The 20248-nt window shown below is 42.2% G+C and overlaps 1 protein-coding gene across 2 annotated transcripts in view; it reads left to right on the top strand.

Annotated features, from left to right (window-relative positions):
- The window catches only part of PLXNC1 (plexin C1), a 72259-nt gene that overhangs the window by 25850 nt on the left and 26161 nt on the right, over positions 1–20248 (top strand). Inside the window, exons 8-20 of one of the 2 annotated variants that reach the window (XM_062015569.1) lie at positions 366–441; positions 565–618; positions 5055–5194; positions 6240–6419; positions 7693–7780; positions 8673–8879; positions 8983–9174; positions 12599–12698; positions 13735–13833; positions 14222–14325; positions 18191–18232; positions 18731–18855; positions 19432–19630. In XM_062015569.1, coding sequence (XP_061871553.1) covers positions 366–441; positions 565–618; positions 5055–5194; positions 6240–6419; positions 7693–7780; positions 8673–8879; positions 8983–9174; positions 12599–12698; positions 13735–13833; positions 14222–14325; positions 18191–18232; positions 18731–18855; positions 19432–19630 — 1606 coding nt within the window. Of the gene's footprint in view, positions 1–365; positions 442–564; positions 619–5054; positions 5195–6239; positions 6420–7692; positions 7781–8672; positions 8880–8982; positions 9175–12598; positions 12699–13731; positions 13834–14221; positions 14326–18190; positions 18233–18730; positions 18856–19431; positions 19631–20248 lie in introns of both variants that reach the window. The other variant, XM_062015561.1, reaches the window with a different exon arrangement.

The raw sequence follows: 20248 nt of genomic DNA, 5'->3' as shown, positions 1-20248 counted from the left end.
GGAAGAATCAATGATGGTGTTTTGCCCTTTTCTGGTTAAAAAGTACTATCTGGCCATTTATGTACTGGAGAAAACCACAGCAAAATGAAACCCAGAGTCTTCCATCTGCTTTATGCTTTTTTGAAATTTATGACTCTCAACATCTCAGCACAGATTGTATTTCATACTAAATTTATCCTCAGAATAACCACAACAGAACAATAGGCTTGGAGAGTAAATGCAGGTTATGTGTTTTACACATTTCATTACATGTTTGCCAGGTTGTTCTCTTCATTTTGTGCTTTTTTCCCGTCACTTGAAATTTCATAGCTGAATCTCGATTGAGTTCCTCTGTCTTACAAAAACTCTGTTTTCTATGTTACCAGCTGCTCACGATGTATGCACAAGGGTGAGTGTGCCAGCTGTAAATGGATGCCTGTCTCTCCTGCTGCCACCTGCCAGGTGAAGTTTGTTGGGGAGAACTGGAATCCCCTGTCATGCTTTTTCCTTGTATTTTTTACATCTGAGCAGCAATCTGTCTCTTCATTGTCCTGACATGGAGAAATGCTGATTTTTTTTTTCCAGGATAGTTGTAATGCTGCTGCTTCCAAGAGGATCACCACTGCACAGAAAACAGAGGTTAGTTTAGCATTTTAGGATTTACATTATTGAGGCTCTGTGGGTTGGGGGAGAAATATATTTAAATATGAGGACTTTGGAGGAAGAATAGAGATGTGGATGAGGAGACAGACGATTGGTTACAAAGAAAGATAGTGCAGGATTGGGATTGATAGTACTTTTCCCTAGTGCTTTGTTGATGCTTAAAGATACCAACAAAGACTTGTGTTTCAGATCCAGACATTGAGACAGTGAACACTGCGCTCTAGATGCAGCGTTTACCATATTGCTTTAAATGCCAAAGTCCCTGTATGCTGTATTTAGGCACTCCCCAGGAGCCAACATGCTGAGGGCTGGGACCTGTAAGCTGACCAACAACAACAAAAAAAACCTACAAAGCAAAGCAGAACATCTTGGACTTAATCTCTTACTTAGATTTAAATACATGTTTGGGTTCAGCTGTCACAGACAGCTCTGTGAAACTAGGTTTCAGAGTCTCAAACCTTTTCCTCATTTTATGCAACCAGATCACAGCTTCTCCTGAAACGTAGCTGCCAGGGGAGCAGAAGGAAGGGGAGGATGTGCCACCCCGTTTCTGAATAACAGAGAAGTGGCTAGAGGATGCATCCAGGAACTAAAATCCGTTGGTATTAGTAAATCCCTGGTTCACACTTCCAGAAAAAAATGTCCTTGCTTCCAGGCTGTGGACAAAACTGGGAGACGGAGCTACTCCCCATCCATCCCACCCAAGCTGGATCACTGGGAAGGAAGGAGTGTCACTGGTGCCAAAGTGTCTTCTGAATCTGGTTATTGAGTTTTTTATTGAAATCATCTAGACTGTATGTGAGCACACAGTCTATACAATTTGCCTCCTAGGCCACCCCTTGAGCTTAGGTCAGCCCTTTAACCACAAAGTTATCCCTTGATTCTTTATAGTGCCAAAATGGTTTTATTTTCTCATAAAACCGAGCGATCATGTCATCAGTGGTTGCTTATGACATGCCTGTGTTAGGAAAGAAGTGAGTACTGAAGAGAAATTTGACAGATGAGTAGGTACATAGAGGTTTGCTGCCTACACTTTTTGGTTTCTGCTTTTCTATGAGTGATAGCATAGTTGGTATAAATAGCGATTATGTTCTTACCTCTAAATCTTTCACTAGAACTACCCAAACTTTTACCTGTGAGGACAGGAATTGCTTCTTAAATTCAGCTATTCAGCTGAGGTTTCTTAAACAAAATCACAAAAATCCATTTTGTTTTTCACAGAGATGAGTGGGATTGCAATACTTGTGCTTCCAAGCATTAATATTCTGGGTTTGGTCTGCATATAAAGCATAACGGCTGGTGAAAGAACAGAGGAAATTCTTCTTTACTCTGCTTCCAAGTGCATTAATTTGACATTGGTAAATAGTTGGAATTGCCTGGGAGATGGCTTTCTTCCACACGCCTTATCTTGGAAAGACAGTGATGGACAAGGCAGTGAGAGCACTAGAGGCAGTCCAGAGGCAGATGTTTATTTAAAAGTGATTGATCCATTCAGAGGGCTTGAAATTGCATTTAAAATCCTGCTCTCCTTTGACTGCTGGTGCTTTAAGGAGAGCATGCTGGAGAGCTGAGAAAGAGGATTTATGTTTTCCTACAACCCCAGCCGAGCATGTAGATTAATGCACATTTTTTTTCAGTGGCAGCCCCAGCCCTCCTCCTGACTCTAGCTGCTGGTTTCCATGCATGCACCTTCCCCCTCACTGCGCCAGAACAGCGGTTGGAGTGGTTGCATGAGTATGCTTGGCTGGGGAAATGATTTGGCTGTAAATAACCGTTGTCTTTCAGCAGGTTATTTTTCATCTGGGCCAGTTCCCTGATCCAATTCTTTGTGTGGCCTTGGGGCCCCTGTGCTAGTACCACAGGGAAGGCTGTGCCAGAGTCAGGGACAGACTTCCTGGGGTGACAGAAGCTGCTTAACCTGAGCCATTGCCAGATACCTCGGATGGGACCTGCAGCCATGCTAACCACACCTCTGAGGATGTGGCTGCCACTGTTTACGCAGCCCCAGGGAAGCATTAGGCTGTCCAGGGGACTGGGGCTGCAGCACAGAAATGTGGAGCTCTACAGAAGTTGACAGGGCTCTGCTGATTTACATTACCTTAGGACCTGGTGTACGCTCTCTGCATGTGTGTCTGCATGTTTACGCTGCTTTCATCTCATGCCTCACAACTAGTGATTTTTATAGATATCCTTCTGCCTCTCTACTGTCTCCCTTCTGCCTCTCTTGCTGCTGGGCATCTCTTCCCCTGCCACACAGTGATGGGAAGGTCAGTGGTTCTCTGGCACTGTGCAAACGAGCACCACAGATCCCAGCAAGGACACTGAGTCCAGTGAGGAAATTCACAGTTCCTTTTGCTGCTGAGGAAAGTGTTGCAGACCAGGGTGGTCAGGCTGGGAAGCAGGCTCTGGAGTAGCCAGGGCCAGCTTGCCTCAGCGCCATGAGTGGCTATACTGACGCCACGTGTCCAAGGCAGGACGTAGTGAGGGAGTCCGTATTGTGTAGCCACAGAGAAGGCAGGATTCAGGGGGTGACTGAAGCTTCCACAGTGAGCCATTCTTCCCTTGATTTCTTCTTGGTGTGAGAAAAGAAACAAGGCAATAGCTGTGGTGCCCTGTGGTGTGTGGTGCCTGTTCGAAAGACCAATGGGAGCCCTGAAGCGCCGCAGCATCCTGCTGCCCCCCTGAGCAGGGGATGTCTTATGTTTGCCTCAGCGGGACTCATGGCCCGGAGGCAGCTCTGGGGGATCTCTGTGTGGCTGTGTTATACAGTGTTAGTCCTGTGCTTTGGGGCTCCCTGCTGCTTACCAGTGAGAGCCTTGAAGCAATGTTTTACTCCTTTCTATGGTATTTGGCTTCTGGTTTGTGTGAGGATATTGATTGTCCTTGGTGCTCCGGAGTCCAGGCACAAGCAGAGGGATGGGATGTGGGTGGAGAAAAGCCCTGATGCTCCGCTGGCTTTAATCTCTCAGATTTCTGCTTCGGTTGTCCTGATTCCCAGGTCAGAGTGGGAGGGAATTTTCCCCCTCAGGCTCTTTGTCAGGGGTTTCTATTGCCCTTCTCCATTATCCATTCCAGAGGTCATCTTGGAGGCCCTTTCGGAGGCCCTCTGGCCCCAGCCTTTTCTGTCTGTTCCCTTTCCCGAGGCACAAGTTGCAGCTTTCCATCAGTTATGACAGGTCTCGCATTTGCTCGGGAGCACTCTGGCATTTAGCAGGCCATGGTAGCATTTGGGGACAACATGCCAGGGACCTTTCTGAAATAAACAAAGGCTGTGTTTGCAAAGGATGGCAGCATGAACCCAGCGATCCCCTCAGGCCACCAGCCCCAAGTCTTGGTGCTGCCAAAGAAAAACCCTGAGTGGTGAGAAAAACCCTGTGGGAAGGACTTTCCTAGAGGTTTTGCATCAGTGCCCTGCTTGGGTTTGGGAAGGCAGGAATCAAGATAATCACAATACTCTACAAACTCACTTTAAACTAGTATTATAGACAGTCTAAAAGCAAGCTAGAAACCATTTGCCTGTGAAGGTCCCAAACAGTTTGTGGTTTCACATGCGTATTTTCCTGTTTTTTTGAATGTTTTCAGTTTGTCGTCTGAAAGATACACAGAGAGGAAACCATCTGTGTGATTATAAAACTGGGGAAGCAGCAAAACTGATTAAACATGAGATGCTGTCAAATCTATCAAGTAAATACACCAAGGGGAAAAAAAAAAAATCTCTCTTCTTGCTCAGTAGTGTTAGTAAGTTAGGATAAGTAAAGAAAAGCACAGTTTAAAAATTGTCCACGTTTATGCTAGACCATGCCAGTGTCAGAGCAAACTAGGATTATTCTGAAATGCTGGAAAGTAGATTTGTAAGCTTCTTAGCACCAAAATGGGATACCAAAAAACCCAAATCCCTGCAGTTGTGTTGTACCTTTTGCTCTGTGTGTGACTTTGAAAGATTTCCTAGCAAAGCTGATTCTGTGGCTCTTTCTCAACTTTCATTCTAGGATTTGACCTTTCTTCCCCTTTTTCAGGTCACGAGAGATGCCTTCATTTGTTTCTGTGATCTCTCATAGTGACGGTACCAGGGGTTTTGCCTTGAGTTGTTTCTTAATTCTTCAAGGGTCACACGAAAGATATCATTTCAAGCTGGGTTTTTATGATGCTTACCTTCCACTATGTCAGCCTGTGATTCCTTTGGGCTACTTTGTTATGAGATAAATTGAAATATAAAATACGTAGGTATAAATAGTTGGCTCGTAAAGCAGTTGTGATTGGCAGTTTGTCCCAGGATCAAGCTTAACAAAAGTTGAAATCAATAAGAAAATTGTATCCCAGTGGCATGAAATCTGCATGGTAGTTTATACAGCTCGTGTTTAACTGCCTCGTCTTTTTATAACCAGATTTTGTTTTGCTCTGTTTTCTAATAGCATATCAGCATTCATTCCATTGAACCTTTGTGGATTTCTACATTAGGCAAGAGTGAAATAACGGTCAAAGGAGAAAACTTTACACACGCATCAGGCATAAAACTGATCCTGACTGGAATCACTGGCTGTAAACCAGACATGTGAGTCAAGCTCTGAGAAATAATACTATTTACTTTAAATGGTGAAAATTATGCACATTTTGCCCAGACAGTACAGTTGTGTGAACGGTTGTCATGGATCTCTCCTCAGCAGAGTGGGGAGTGCTCTGCACTCCTTCAGTTATAGTTCCATTTAAAGTTCCCAAGGGGTGGAAACCAATTTGGGTGCAATACAAGGGACAGATGGGTAGGTGGGCCATTCTGTCAGCAATAGTAGGACAGTTCTGTACCTGTGGCCCTCGGTTCCTTGCAGCAGGGCCTAAGAAGTTAGGTCACAGGAAAGCCTCAGCTTTTGTTTGACTCTCCTCTGCTTCAAAATATTCCCCAGATATATATTTTCTACTTGTGAAAGCACAAACACCATGCCAGGGAAAGGAATCTCTCATGCAACAGCTTGTACTTTTCTCTGTTGATGATTGCACAGTGTAACCCCCTAATTAGGCAATCTTATTCTGAATCCATCATTTTCAGGTGCAGCTGCGATGGCTGCCTGTGATTACCAAGCCCATTTTACATAGCTTGAAAAAGTACTCAAATGGTACAGTTCCATTTTTACTTCAACCATGAATTTCCTGGGGACCACAGAAAACAAAGGTGAGAGAGGGGAAGTAGAGAAAGAGAAGTGAAATGGAGGAAAGAGAGGAGGAAGGGGGAAAGTGAGAAGAAAGGAGAAGGTCCTGAAGGTTCTTGAGTAGGTCGTGGGCCGTGTTGGTAGCACGGGGAAGTGCACAGAGAACAGCAAAACTGCATGTTGTGTTACGTAGCCTCATCCCAAGGCTGCGAGGCCATATCGGTACTGTCTTCTGTGATTATTGTGACACACAGCAACTTCATTCAAAAGATGCCCTACTTTGTCTTTTCAACTCCCTGCTCAGTCTTTCCGCTTCCATCTGGCAGCTCAAAGAGAGATTAATTTGTCTTTTCTCCTTATCCTTTGCTTTCAGTTATAGTCTTCGTGTAGTAACACCAATGAGTGGCGTAGTGGCATCTGTGCCTCAGCGTCTGACTGTTTTTCTTTCTCCTCCAGCATTAAAGTTAGAAATGTGCTAAACGATACACAAATGACATTTACTCTCCCACCAACACGTAAAGAAGCCAAAAGTATCTGTATACAGGCTAATGGGAAAAAATGTTCACCACCGGTGACCCTGCATTATGTTTCACTGCCATCGTGTTTTGGGATCACACCAAATACCTCCTGGATCAGGTAAATGTGTCTTTTTGTACTTTTAATGCATTTATGAAGGTGTCGTCCTGCTGACCCAGTATGAGCCTCCTTCCTCAGCCAGACTGCAGCTGATGTAAACTTGGATGACTGCTGTAACCTGGGGTGGAGGATGAGTTTACACCAGTGGACTGATTTAGTGTATATCATGCGGATAGTCATGATACACCTGCAAGATGGATTGTGTGTTCTGCAGGATTCTTCCTGCCCAGCCCAGGTCTCCTTTGTAGAAGTAAAAAATAGTCTCTTCATGCTAGAGCTAAATCCAAAATACAGTAACATGCATAAATTCAAACTCTAATTAACTTTAATTTCTTGGTACTTACATACTCTTAACCTCCAAAGCACTGTAAGCTATCAGTGTATTGGAAAAGAAGAGAAAATAATCACCGCCGCAGTGGTACATGCAAACTTGCTTTAGCTTTGTGTTCTCTAAAGCCAAAAGAGCACTTTTCAAGCCTCTACTGGGTTCTATGGGAGACTCACAGCTCCAGTGAAAGACTTAGAGGGTGATTTTAAGATATTCTTAGGCACAGCTTTCCACCTGTCCCTCTGCCTGCACAGTTTTTACGCACTTTCATGTTCTTAATCTGATATCTTGGCGTCAAGCCCTGGCAAGTGTGGATTTGAGGTAATGAGTTGGGCTGGCAGCTGCAGCAGCTGAGCAACTAGGATGCCTGCCCTCATCTCCAGGTGAGAGGCAGCTCAGGCAGCTGGAAATTAATAATACCTTAAACCACTTCGGCTGTGTTCAGCAGAGATTGTGAGCCAGAGCCCTTGGACACAAGCACCATTGTGTGTGCTGAGACAGATGGTCTGAACACTGCTGAGAATGTTTCCTGGGAGGTGCCTGGCACCATCAGTTTGTCCTGAAGAAGGCAAGAATTAAGGGCAGGCAGGGCCCTGAAATACTATGACGCTCTTTCTTCAAGATAGAATATTAAATCACAGCCTGATTCTTTGGCTGCATGAATAGGAAACAAGGTGGAGAGTCCCTGAAAGGGAATGTGCTATCAAGTCATTTGGTTTTGCAGTAGCAGAAATATTTACCATTACATTATGAGGAAAGAATGGAAGTGCACTGTATGGCTCAAATTATCTCATCCTACAGTATGGCTTTATTATATTGTCTGCCACCGAAGCAAAATGTGCATGAGTAGTTTATTCATGGCTGAAACCTTAATGCAGGACTTACCTGTGATAAAACACAGAACATTAACCTCCCTCCCTCCCCTTGCCTTTTGTTTTTTTACAGCGGTGGTCGCAAAATTACTACGATTGGTCGAAATTTTAATGTGGTGGACAGTGTGATTATTTCAGATGACCAGAGGTCAAATCTCACCGTAAGTCTTAATGTCTTAATCTCCTTTGCAATAACAAGTGGAGGTCTTTTGAGGGATTAGGTTTTTGTTCCTAAGGTTTCAGGAGAATCTCGGTGTTTTTCAAACACTTGCTGAAATAATACTTGTAGGATTGCAGTTGCACACGTCTCAGTACAGGATCATGGATACACATAAGCTACTATGTTGTGTAATTCCTAAGCCTTTTTTCTGTCCTTTTCTGAGACTTGTTTCAAATCTGTCCTTTTTGACTCTCCCCAGCCTCCATATATGGGTTTGTTGGAGGAGGGGGTGGTGCACTTTTCTATGGCTTTGTGCTGAGAACCCAAATGGTGCCAATGCCTCAGCAAGGGGCAGCAGACTGGGGCTGATGTTGGGACGAAACCCTTTCTCCAAGTCTGTGAGGAGGTAAGCACCCCGTTGACTCCTGGGCTTGCAGCACAGAGACCAGAAAACAGCAGCACTACCCCATGGAGTAAACAATGCTGTGACTGTAGCAACTCTCCTCTCTTGGGAGTTAAACCGGGGAGAGGCAGTGCCCAGGGGTGCTGGGGAACTCATCCTGCTCTTCTCTTGTCACCTGCATTGAGGGGAAGGAAGGAGAAATCACTGTCACTATTCCTGTCTCACTGCAGGAAATACCTGCCTTAGCAGTGTGCAATCAGCCTTAAAGCAGCGTGCAGAGTGTGTAATAAATGTGCTTAAAGGTAGACACAGACTCAACACAGAAATTTTCCCAGGTGCTCTGCGTGCAGCCCTGATCTCAGAGAAGAGGTCTAGGAGAGATCTGTGTGAAGTCAGGAAGGCATTAAAATGATTTTGAATGCCTGTGTTTGTAATTGTACCCACTGTTGAGTGCTTAATGACTGTTACAGCTTTGCTATTGCATTTTTAGGTCTCTAGGAGTCCTGGCAATGAATCTGAATATCATTACTTGACACCAAGCCTGAGCCATGCAACAGAGGGCAAAGTTGTTGACATGATGTTAAAAGTGGAAACTACCTTTATACCGTGTGTCAAACTACACTATCACCCTGACCCAGTGTTCATTAACTACCAGCTGCACACTGAGCTGGATCCTGATCTGGAATTGAAAATATATGTAAGTCTAGAAGTGATAAATGGTTATTCCTTATTTGAAACTTGTTGCGAATCACTTTCTTGCTGTATTTAGTGACTATTATCTTTGATTTTTTTCCGTCTAGAAAGAAAATGACAAGTTGAATATTTCTAAAACTGAGGTAGAGGTTTATCTGTCATATATGAATGGTGCACAGACCAAAAAGATATGGTTCAGTGTCCAAAATATTACCAAAAAGCCAGACCGTAGCACCATACTGTGCAAATTCAAAAGGGAAGGAACAGACAAGATTGATTTCTCCACGGTGAAAGTTTTTGTAAGTAGATTTCCCTTTTGTTGCAATTGAGCAGTGTTTGGATGCTTGTACAGATGCAATAAAATGTGGCATTAACTCTCTTGTCAGGAATGTTCTTTATAAAGGGAGGAACTAGATGCATTTTCTGCTCTCCCAGTACTTGGTGGGACAGTTATCTTCCTCATATCTAAGCGCGTCTGCCTAGCTGAAGTACCACTAATGGTACTTGAGTTCATTCCCTGTCTAGTTTCTGCTGTAGTCTCAGAAGGTAGCCTTTGCAGTCCAAACTGAGCTCACTGCTGCTGAACTCCAGGAGAGCAGTAACTTGTTACACGTCTAACTGCAGTACAGACATCACCGATACAGCACAGCTGGCTCCAGGAGAGCCTCTCCTCTTAGATCTGCAGGCAATCTGATGCTGTAGTGTGGCCAAGAGGAAAAGGAATGTGTCCTCCCATTCACTTTTTCCCACTACAGTAGATAAGGATCTTGAACAGTGCACAGGGGTCACCAAGGAGAGAAGAGAAAGCATTTCTGGATGAAAAAGAGGGTGAAATTCAATGTGCCCTGGGAAGGCCAAAATGCTTTGAACATATGGCGCAAAGCCAGGCCCAAATATAAGGACATTAGCACGGATGTCAAAGCTAAATGGCAGCTTAAGATACTTGCTCCGTGAATCAGAAGATTCTATGAATTTTTTAAAATACAGTCATCATCATTTAAGAGGGAGAAAAATTATGCCAGACTCTTATTGCAGTGTATGGTGGTATAAAACTGAAATAACTCTATTGACTTCGAGGCATATGGCTCATAGTAAAGACTAACGAAGCTATTCTCAATTTCATATCACTGTTAAATGATCCCCCATCTGTGGATCCTGCCGTCTGAGCCAGTTATGGCATGGAAAAGCCTTTCTGAGACTGGTGTTGCATTTAAATATTAACGTTGCCTTGCACTGTCACATGCTCATTCTGCAAGCTTCGTAGGAGTGACTGTCAGAGAAAGGTCACCACTTCACTAAGGCAAATCAAATATAATAGCTATAATGTAACATTTCACTTCTGGTACCTTAAAATCATTTTTTCCAATGTCAAAAAAAATGTAAGAGCAGGGAATCATCATGTGTTTTTTCTATCTTATAAATAAAAAGTAGGGCCACTCTGAAGAAGGGATAATCTGGGGATAAAAGATAGGTATGGCCCAAGAATAAACATATCTCTTGCCTTAGTATTCAGGAGGAAAGATGATATTCGGCGTGGGGTCAAAGAGGGGACAATCAGTCTCAATGAAGGTATCAAATGAGTTAATACCATACATGTGACCAAAGCAAGATTCTGATAGATCTAGAAGCTCAAGGCAGCAGGAACAGGATCGTTCCCACCATAAAAGTGAGAAAGAGCTAGCAGATGATACTGTAGGCTTAGTAGGAAAGATTTTAAATAAAGCTGCAGCCAGGAGATGTACTATATGACTGGAGAGCAGCAAGTATAAAACCAGTATTTAAAAGAAAAAGAAAAAAAGGGAACTAGGCAAATGGAGGCTGGCTGATTTAATCCCAGCTCTGTGTAAAGCTCTATCATGTACTTTGAATGAGGGACTCACAAAGACCTGGGGGTGAGTGGATAATTGTCAACTTATTCTTAATAAAAGCAGATTACGATAGATAACTTTGTTTCATAAGATGAGTGATCTCCTCAACAACAAAAAACCAGTAGATCACATGTACCTGGAAGTCATTCAGTAAACTGCTTAACATAGTGATTATGAGGATTCTAGGGATTAGGAAAACTGGAAGCTGTGTGTGGGGAGCTGGCTCTGGGCAGTGTTGATTTTCATACAGATATTGTTTAGTGTCACTAGTGACTTGAGCACAAGAAGATGGCATGTACTAATAATATTTACTCATGGCATCAAGCTCAGAGGTTTTACCAGTCCAGAGGAAGTTTTATAATGTCATACAAGAATAATGAAATGAATTTAGGAATAGGAATTGGATGAACTCAGGTGTACCTTGTTCAGTCCATGACTCAGAAGCAAGATAAATAAAAGATAAGGAGAGAAATGGGGCCACTGAATGGAAAGGTTATGGTGAAGATTAAAGAGAATCTAATTGTGAGCAAAAAAAATTAAATGAATGCTTTATTTCAGTTTTCAAGAAGCAGGGATGAGTAACAAATTTCTGCCTTTGGAATGCTTTGGTTGGACATGATGAGTGGAGAAAGGCATGTGTGTTAGTTACAAGATGATTCATGTATTTAACCATCAATGTATTTCAGCCTTGGAAAAGGCAAGTGGGATCCTAGGAAGGCTTGGACCAAAAGTACTGTGTATAGGAACTTTGAAAACATATAAACCACTGAGGAGAAAAATAACATTTGATAGAGGAAATCGATCTGCTTTGTCCTCTGTTCTTTGTAGCCACAGGAGGCCAAAGAGGCTGTGTCGTTCCAGCACCGTGGGGTTTATTTTCTTGCTTGTGTCCATGTAGCTGTGATGTGACTATCCAGTTGGCAGCCTCCAGCTGCCCTGGCTGCTCACCTTCTGAAACAACCCAGTGACTGAAATTAGCAGATCTCTGCCTTCCCTACTGTAACCCGAAATAGTTTCAACCCAACTCTCCTTTTCAATTATCTCCATCTCATTTCTATCCCTGGCACTTGGTGGTATTCTTTTTCTGTGTCAAAGCATATTTTTACTTCTAGTCTGTTTGTAGGCTTAGCTACCCTTTGTTTGTGTTTTTGTAGTCCTCTCTGAGATCCTCCATTGTGAAATTTTCTCTGCCATAATTGTCAGTGGTGAATGCCTCAGTTCAGCATCTGGCAGACTTCAGCACTTGTGTGTATTCCTAAGAATTAATGCCTGTCCTGCCTTTGATGTGCCCAGTGGCTGTTGGGGGTGTTGTCTGTGGATGTTGTGTTTGTTCTGAAGCTGGACCTTCAGGAATGCCCTACAGCCTACGTAAAGAGGTTAAACTTCTGCAAATAAATAGGGAAGAGGGCTGTGGGACAGGCGGCTATCAAAAAACTTACTTCCCATTATCAGCTCCTTATCTTGCTTGTCTGCTCTGTGCAAAGTAATGTTTTTAACTGTCAACAATGTGCCTTCTTCAATTCAAATGCCCGGATGTTTAGCAACAATTCTGAAGTGTATGAGTCATTTGGACAGCTGGAGGCCAAATCCTGCCCTTCACTTGAGGGCTTTTGACAAAATTTGCTGCTTCACCAGGACCTCCAAAGATTTGTCTTGTCACTACTTTGTTATCCTGCTTTAAGTACAGTGAAAGTTAAGGGTTTTTTTGGTTCACATGATTTCCCAAATTGCTGCTGTCTTCCTAATAATCTGGAGAATCTTTCGTGTGCCTTCAGTACTTTTAATACATTAAATGTCATTTAAAGCACTGATATAATACTTATTCTCCATTAACACAGACATTCTCTTTCTTCAGGTCAAGTTAGGAAACTTTGAGCATGAAGTGAAACCAACATCATCACACATATATTTATATGTCCTTATTTTGCTACCAATTATAGTGTGTGTCATTATAGGTAAGTACAATAGTGTGTTCTCACTTTTTTGTTTGCTGATCATGACACATGAACACGTATACAAACACACATACGTCTTTGGGACTGTCACAAACATTCAGATGGTTTTCCTCACTTCCAAGTAAGAACAAAGTTAACTCTGGTCTGATGGTGAAGTCCATCTCATCAGACTAGAGCATATCAGGAGACTAGTTTTGGCTGTTCTGCTGGGTTTACTCACCATCATTTAGTGAGGCAAGCCATAGGACTGATGTCCTTGTGTCACAATTTGGGCCTTTCCAGCTGTCAGAGCTGGGCTACCCTCCCATCCCTGTGGAGATGTTGCCTAAGGAACTGCCTGTCCTCAGGCAGTGTTTGTGCTGTTTCGGCTCTGTTGCATTTGCATCACTGATGAATTTGTCAGTCATTACTAAATTGAGGGGGTAAATAGTTATCCCCTCCTCATTTTTGTCACTCTTTTTTTCTAAATGTTTTTGCCCTGATTGTATACTTGACAAGTTTCTGTTTATTGCAGGAATTCTGGCTGTGTGTTCTTCTTCTGTTTCTTTAGGTTTCTTTTTAAAAAGTGTGTTACCTTTACAGGAACCATATCTCATACCTTTACTCTCTCTACCTAAGCTTTAGAGGAATTAACAGTTTGGAAATGCATGTCCTGTTCAAAGGAACTGTTTTTCCTGTTTGGTCGATGCTACTTTAAGTGGGTTGCTAGTAGCTGAAGTGGTTGTTAGATTCTGTGTCTCAATGTGAAGGTTGTAGGTAGCAGAATGTGCTGTACTTTCAAATACAGTTGGATTGACAATTCTAAGACCTTGTTACAAGGAATGGTTTGTATTAAACATGTGGGTTTAGATGGAGATGACTGGGGCTCATGGGTACCAGCATCCTCAAAACAGTAGAAGCAGTAATGCTCCTGGAAAGTGCAAGTGTATATCAATCTTTCTGTTTCTTAAAATAGTATTAAAGTACATCTTGTATAGTGGTTGCCTGTTACCCAGTTTCTGTACTCAGAATCTCTTTTTCTTTTCCTTTCTAGCAGCATTTATAGTTACTAGATACAAATCCAAAGAGTTAACTCGTAAACAGAGTCAGCAACTGGAACTGCTGGAATACGAGATTCGGAAAGAAATACGTGAGGGTAGGTCTAAAGAGCTTTATAGAGCTTAAGTACAGTGTAATTTCTGAACTGAAGCTGTCTAGAAGCTCACATTATATAAACATGTTAATTTTATAGCTGTTAGAATGGTTTTGTGTTGTATCTGACTTCCCCTTCAGTGCTGGTGCACACTGTAGTAGCAGATAGCACTGAGCTAATAGGATTGCATTTAATATTTCCTTCAACAGAAATGGGGCGGGGGGAGGGAAAGATTGATACTTTCCCAGTCATAAGATTTTGGGTTAGAAAAACAACCCCTCTTGCCTGACACCTGTTTTTTAAGGAACAGCTGTTGAGGCCAATAGTTGTGAAGATGATTTTGTGTCAATTAAACTAACTGTCTGGGTGGGGACGGGGGGTGCTTTTTCAGGATTTGCAGAGCTGCAGATGGATGAATTAGATGTGGTGGATAGTTTTGGAACCATTCCCTTCCTTGACTACAAACACTTTGCTCTCAGAACTTTCTTTCCAGAGGTAAATATTTACAACTCTTTCAGTTGTCAGCCCTACCTAATAATGAAAAAGCTAGGAAGGTCAGTATCAAATAACTAAAGCAAATCCTACTCGGTAGTTGCACATTGTTTTCCCAAGAAACTTTTCTTAAATCAAGAATTACCAAAGAGTACTTAAGGCTTTACAGCTCTATATTTAAAAAGCCTAAACGCTGTATATGAAGCTTTTGAATTTTCAAGGGTTGTGTGTGCATCCATTTCTTTTTTGCCTAGCCTCACTAAGCTGCTTGCCTTTCAGGCCATCCTAGCTAAGCTGTAATTTATCCATTGCTCTTTTTTTTTGGTTCTCATTCTTTCACTCTCTGTGCTATAACTAATTAAAGTAACCGTCAGGCTAGCTAACATGCTAGCTAACATCATGACTCTTCCTAATTAGACTTGTGACATGAGGAAATGGCTCTAAGGTCGTGCTGACTTTCTACTTCAAGCTGCTGGCAGAAATGGTAAAACCTTGGTTCAAGGGAGTGCAGGGTCAGATGCTTAACATTTTCATAAGTATTTAAGTTCTATCCAGTTTAGAGGTGGATAGTTTCATTGTTCTTCGAAGCAGTTTGTGCCACTGCATCAGAGGACCAAAGAGGACTTCTCTTGAATGTTTTACTTCTGCTGGCTTTTTTCTTTCAGAGGCGGCGAGTTATAATGCTGATAAGTGCATTTGCCACAGCTTTCAAAATGATGTCATGATGTTAGCCAGTGCTTACTGGCATTTACTAACTGGCAGAAGCTCTGATCTCAGCTGATGATATTTTGTTGTGTAGCTGCCACCAATGAGTAGAACCCCTTGGTTTGTGCCGCGGTGGTTTAGGTTATAGCTGGTATGTTTGCGTGTTAGCTACTAGCCTTCGTGTCTTACTCATCACTGCTGCAGCCCAGTCCCGTAGGCTTATCTGCACACTGCTTCACTTTATCACAGTGTGTGATACACCACTAAAAGCTCGTTGTGATAAAGTAAACAGATGTAACAGCACAGATTCAGGGCCACACCAAATACCAGACACTACAGCAGAATAATATCGATCAGTTACACATACGTAATCTTTATATGCTTTGAGCCCAGTTCTCACACCAAAGGATCCTGGAGTTATCTCTTCTGGTACTACTGGGATGCCCCCAGTCTAATTTGTGTGCAGTTTGGAGGAGATTTTGAAAAAATGGATGAAGGAAACCCTACTTTCTACATATCTTTCAGGTTTTTTGTTGTTGTTGCCAGGCATAGTAGCAATAAAACAAGTGGTTTTATTTTTAGGACTATATCTTTTCCCAGTGATAGTCCCCTGTCAAAACAGTAACAATCTGTAGAAGCTGCTCTGAGTGGAAATGCTTTGCTTTATGCAAATAAAAGGAAAGAAAGAAGGCACAAAGTCTGCTACTCTCTTGCATTATGTGAGATTAGAACAGGAAGGGCTCCTGTTTTGCCTTGGCAGGTCTCATTACACTGTATGTCCCAGAAATAATTCCTGTTAGATTTTATCTCAATTAGAAGTACTGATACCACAAAGGTAAATTTGCCACTATTAGCTCTCTACAGACATGAGCTGTGCCAAACAAGTTATTTAATGTATTGTGTACCATTTTTTCCTGCTAAGTACTAATCATTTACATGGCAGGAAAGTCCAGACATGCCTTGTGCTGTGTGAATGTGGTTGGTCAGCAGTGCTCCACTAAACCAGTTACAGATGAACAGAAAAGGCAGTGTGGTAGCAGATGGCAACCAAGTGTCAGAGGGTTGGCAGGAGGGTCGGAGTGCCAAAGTGCCGCTCCCCTCGCTAACCTTGTGTGTTTGAATGGTGTCTGTATTGCGCCCTCTCTGCCTTTTGGCACGTTCCATGGGTTTTGTCTCATCTACTCTAAGCTGTTTAAACATGGACATCAGAGCTGTTCACTGAGCATCTTCTGTAGTCAGTGCAAAGACAAGCAGCTCAAGAAAGTGATTCATCTCACTTGCCTGAGACATCTGTCTCGGGATGGGATGACTTGCTTACAGAGGGAGTCAGATACCTAAAATTAACAGTGATGGACCTCATCTTCATTTTGAGCATCTAGCTTCCTGCTGCTTCTATTTTCTATATTTAATCTGGCTTGGTAGCTTTTGTTTTGTGCTTACTGCTTGTAGGTGTTTAATGGATATTGCATCTCTTCTTAAAATATTCCCTATGTTCAGCCTGATTTTTGCTTTACTTGTTAAAATTGGATTATTATTTCTGTTTGCCTGCAGTTTCCCACATTGTTTCGATTAATGCTACCACGCTTGTTCCCTGCTCACAAGCATGTTAACCTTTCATGTGGTTCTGGGTGTTTCACTCTGTGTATGTGTGTGTGTTTTATTGGTAGGTGGTGTTAGGGGTGCTGAAGAATACTTCAGAAAATGGGAATAACTAGTAGAGGAAGAGGAAGAAGGATGTGGTAAGGGAGAAGAGAACAGGCGGCTGAGGAAAGGGGGGTGTGAAAAGTTAGACATGTAGACGAAAAATTAAATGTGAGCCAGCAACGTGCATTTGCAGCCCAAAAAGCCAATAGTACCCTGGGCTGCATCAAAAGCAGTATGGCCAGCAAGTCAAGGAAAGTAATTCTTCCTTTCTGCTCTGCTCTCCTCTTGTGAGACCCCACTTGCAGTACTATGTCTAGCTCTGGGGTCCCCAGCACAAGAAAGACATGGGCCTGACCTGTTGGAGTGGTCCAGACGAAGGCCACAAAACCAGTCAGAGGGCTGAAACACCTCTCCTGTGAAGAAAGCCTGAGAGGGTTGGGGTTGTTCAGCCTGGAGAAAAGAAGGTTCCAGGGAGTCCTTACTGCAGCCTTTCGATACAAATGAAGCTTATAAGAAAGACAGAGAGACATTTTACCAGACCTTGTAGTGACAGATCAAGGGGCAATTGTTTTAAACTGGAAGAAGACAAATTTAGATTGAACATAAGGAAAAAATTCTTTATGTGAGGGTGGTGAGACACAGCAACAGGTTGCCCAGAGAACCTGTGCACACCTCATCCCTTGAGGTGTTCAAAGCCAGGTTGGATGGGACATTGAGCAACTGCCCATGGCAGTGGCTTGAATTAGATAATCTTTGAAGGTCTCTTCCAACCCAAACCATTCTGCAATTCTATAAGGCAGCTAGGAGCTGCCAGCATCACGGATAAAGCAGATGACAGTCAATGTTACTAGGGTGAAATTGTTGCCCAAGAGTGCTGCTTTGGGAACGTGCAGCTGTGTTGGGACCTTACAGGCTCTAAGAGTCAGACAAGAGGCATTGACAAATTGTATGAGAACTAGGGGCTTCCTTCTGTTATGAGAGCTGTTGCTTGGACTGAATGTGTGATGGCACCTGTGCCTCTCCGGAGACTGATAGCAAGACCTCCCGGAGAGTTCATTAGTGAACATTCATGAAGGGCCTTGAAATGAATGAAAGCAGATGAACTCAAGTGTCACTGTTGTAGAAAGCCCATATACCAAAGGCTATCATTGCTGTCCAAGAAGGATGCAGCCTGCAGCACTCCTGGCACACCAGCACGTCTGCAGATGAGGGTAATATTCAGCTTGTTGTGCAGAGCATTAGTTGATTGCCATGTAAGCGCAGCACAGAGGAGCACACACGTGAACACTGAAGTCAATCCCAAGTCATGTTTGAGCGTTGACTTTTCAGTGAACCTTGGCAACACCTTTGCAGAAGTTATTGTGTAGAGTTTTTCTGTTGTAGCCACATTAGAAGCCAGCATTGGTATTGTTTTATTTCAAGTTGTGTGCCATCAGGGACGTGCTCAGCGTGTTTTAACATACGTGTCTTAGAAACTTTTGGTACAAGAATGATAAATATCACCTGTCTTGTATTTTAGTCAGGAGACTTTGCATCCATGTTCAGTGAAGACATGCCACAGGTAAGTTGATGCAGTGTGATATGCCTTAATTCATAAGTATTTTTACAAAAGTAGTTGTGTCCCATATCTCAGTGTTGTCCTAGAAGTCATCAGATTGCATTTTCGATAAGTTCCCTTTCCCCTGTGAGGGAGGTTACTTGGATTTATACATAAAAAGAATTTTAATGTAAGATGCTTTTACCCAGTGTGTATTATGACTTATTTAAATAAAACTAATAGAATCTAGTCATGGGGAATGACAGGCAAGCTTAACTTACTGGCATTACTTCGTGTGTATGACAGAAAATGTATGCTCTGCATGTGTGTACTCTGTGTTGTACACAAATGCAAATACATCTTTGATAAAATCCTGAGACCTATGAAATTGTTGCAAAATTCCCACTGAATTGAACGAGGCCAGGATCTTATCCCATATGTTGCTTACCATTTTTTTTTCTGAGCATTAAGAATCCATCATAGCCAAACTACAGTTTGCTTATTTTTGTTTAACTATTCCAGAGCAGAGACCAAACGAGCAAGGATGAAAGCTTCAACATGTTGCATGCTTTAATTTGTAACAAGAACTTTCTTGTTACTCTCATTCACACCCTTGAAAAGCAGAAAAATTTCACTGTGAAAGACAGGTATAGTATGATTATGCTTATCACCTTCAAGACAAAGAATTAGCAGGAGAAAACAACACGGATTGTAGTGCACAAATGTAATTTCTACTTCTTACAAACCAAGTTTGCATTACTCCAGAGCATTTTTGCATCTTCTCCATCTGCACACACCGAGGAAGAAAAAACATTGCCATTGAAACAAGCCATTAAAAAGAGATAAGAATGTTTGTACATGTAAACAAAGAGGCAAAGGAGCAGGGAAACTCACTTCAAATCGGTAAACACTTCCTGCAGTTAGATCAACAGTTGTACAGTTTAGAAATGTTCTGTCACTGAAGCAGGTGTTGTTCTGCAGAATTAAATTTAGAGACACAAATTCTGTGTTTAAAAAATAATCACAAGAGCAGATGGACTTGAATTTTTTATATTTTTGTAGAGATTGGTGGACAGTTTCTGTGCCTGATGAGGGAAAACTTAGGATGCAAACTACACTCAAGTGTGTTTCATTTATTAAAGATGTCTGGGAAACTGGGAAGAGAAATTCCAACTATTACAGCATTCTTTTCTTTCTTTTCTGTTTTTTTGTTTTGGTGACAGGTGCTTGTTTGCATCCTTCTTGACTATTGCACTACAAACTAAGCTGGTTTATCTAACCCATATTTTGGAAGTGTTGACAAAGGACTTGATGGAGCAATCTAGCAATGTACAGCCTAAGCTCCTGCTCAGACGAACTGAATCTGTGGTAGAGAAATTGCTGACAAACTGGATGTCTGTCTGCCTCTCTGGATTTCTCCGGGTGGGTGTACAACTTGTTTTAACTGATTTCTTGCATAGGAATTGTTAGAAGGATCAGGTTAAAGTTTAAAAATGTTAATATTTAACATTTATAATGTGCCCTCTTCTAGTTTAGGTGACTTAGATAGTCATGACTAGCTATCATCAACGAGATGTAGGCAAAGAGTGTGTCTGTAGGCGATGAGCATGTCATTTATTTGGCTGAGATTTGGGTAATTCTGCAATCCCAGCGTATCTTTTTCTCATGTCAGACATTATTTCATCTCCATGAGACGAACTGTGATCGTACTAAAAGACTGACACACTTGTTAAAACGCAGCTGCACCTTTCTATGCAAGCTGTTGGAAAGCTGCCATGTAATGGAGAATTAAGGAATACCATCTTTTAGAAAAGTAAACTTCTTTCCAAACTTTTTAACCTCATAACAGCATTGCAGGCTTCATGAACTATGTGACTTCAAGTGGCAACAACATAAGGATTGTCTTACATTTTACAGTTTGTTTATTTTAGCCCACTTGGTAGCACTTTGGTCTTGGTTTCAGTGCTTGGTTATGCTTCCTGTCTCTCTTACCAGCGCTATGGTATTGCACTGTTGGTATCACTCATATCAGTCCTTGCA

The sequence above is a fragment of the Colius striatus genome, chromosome 1 (genome assembly GCF_028858725.1).
Source record: "Colius striatus isolate bColStr4 chromosome 1, bColStr4.1.hap1, whole genome shotgun sequence".
In the NCBI taxonomy this organism is placed as follows: Eukaryota; Metazoa; Chordata; class Aves; order Coliiformes; family Coliidae; genus Colius; species Colius striatus.
The sequence above is the reverse complement of the archived record's forward strand: the minus strand, read 5'-3'. Positions and strand labels throughout refer to the sequence as shown.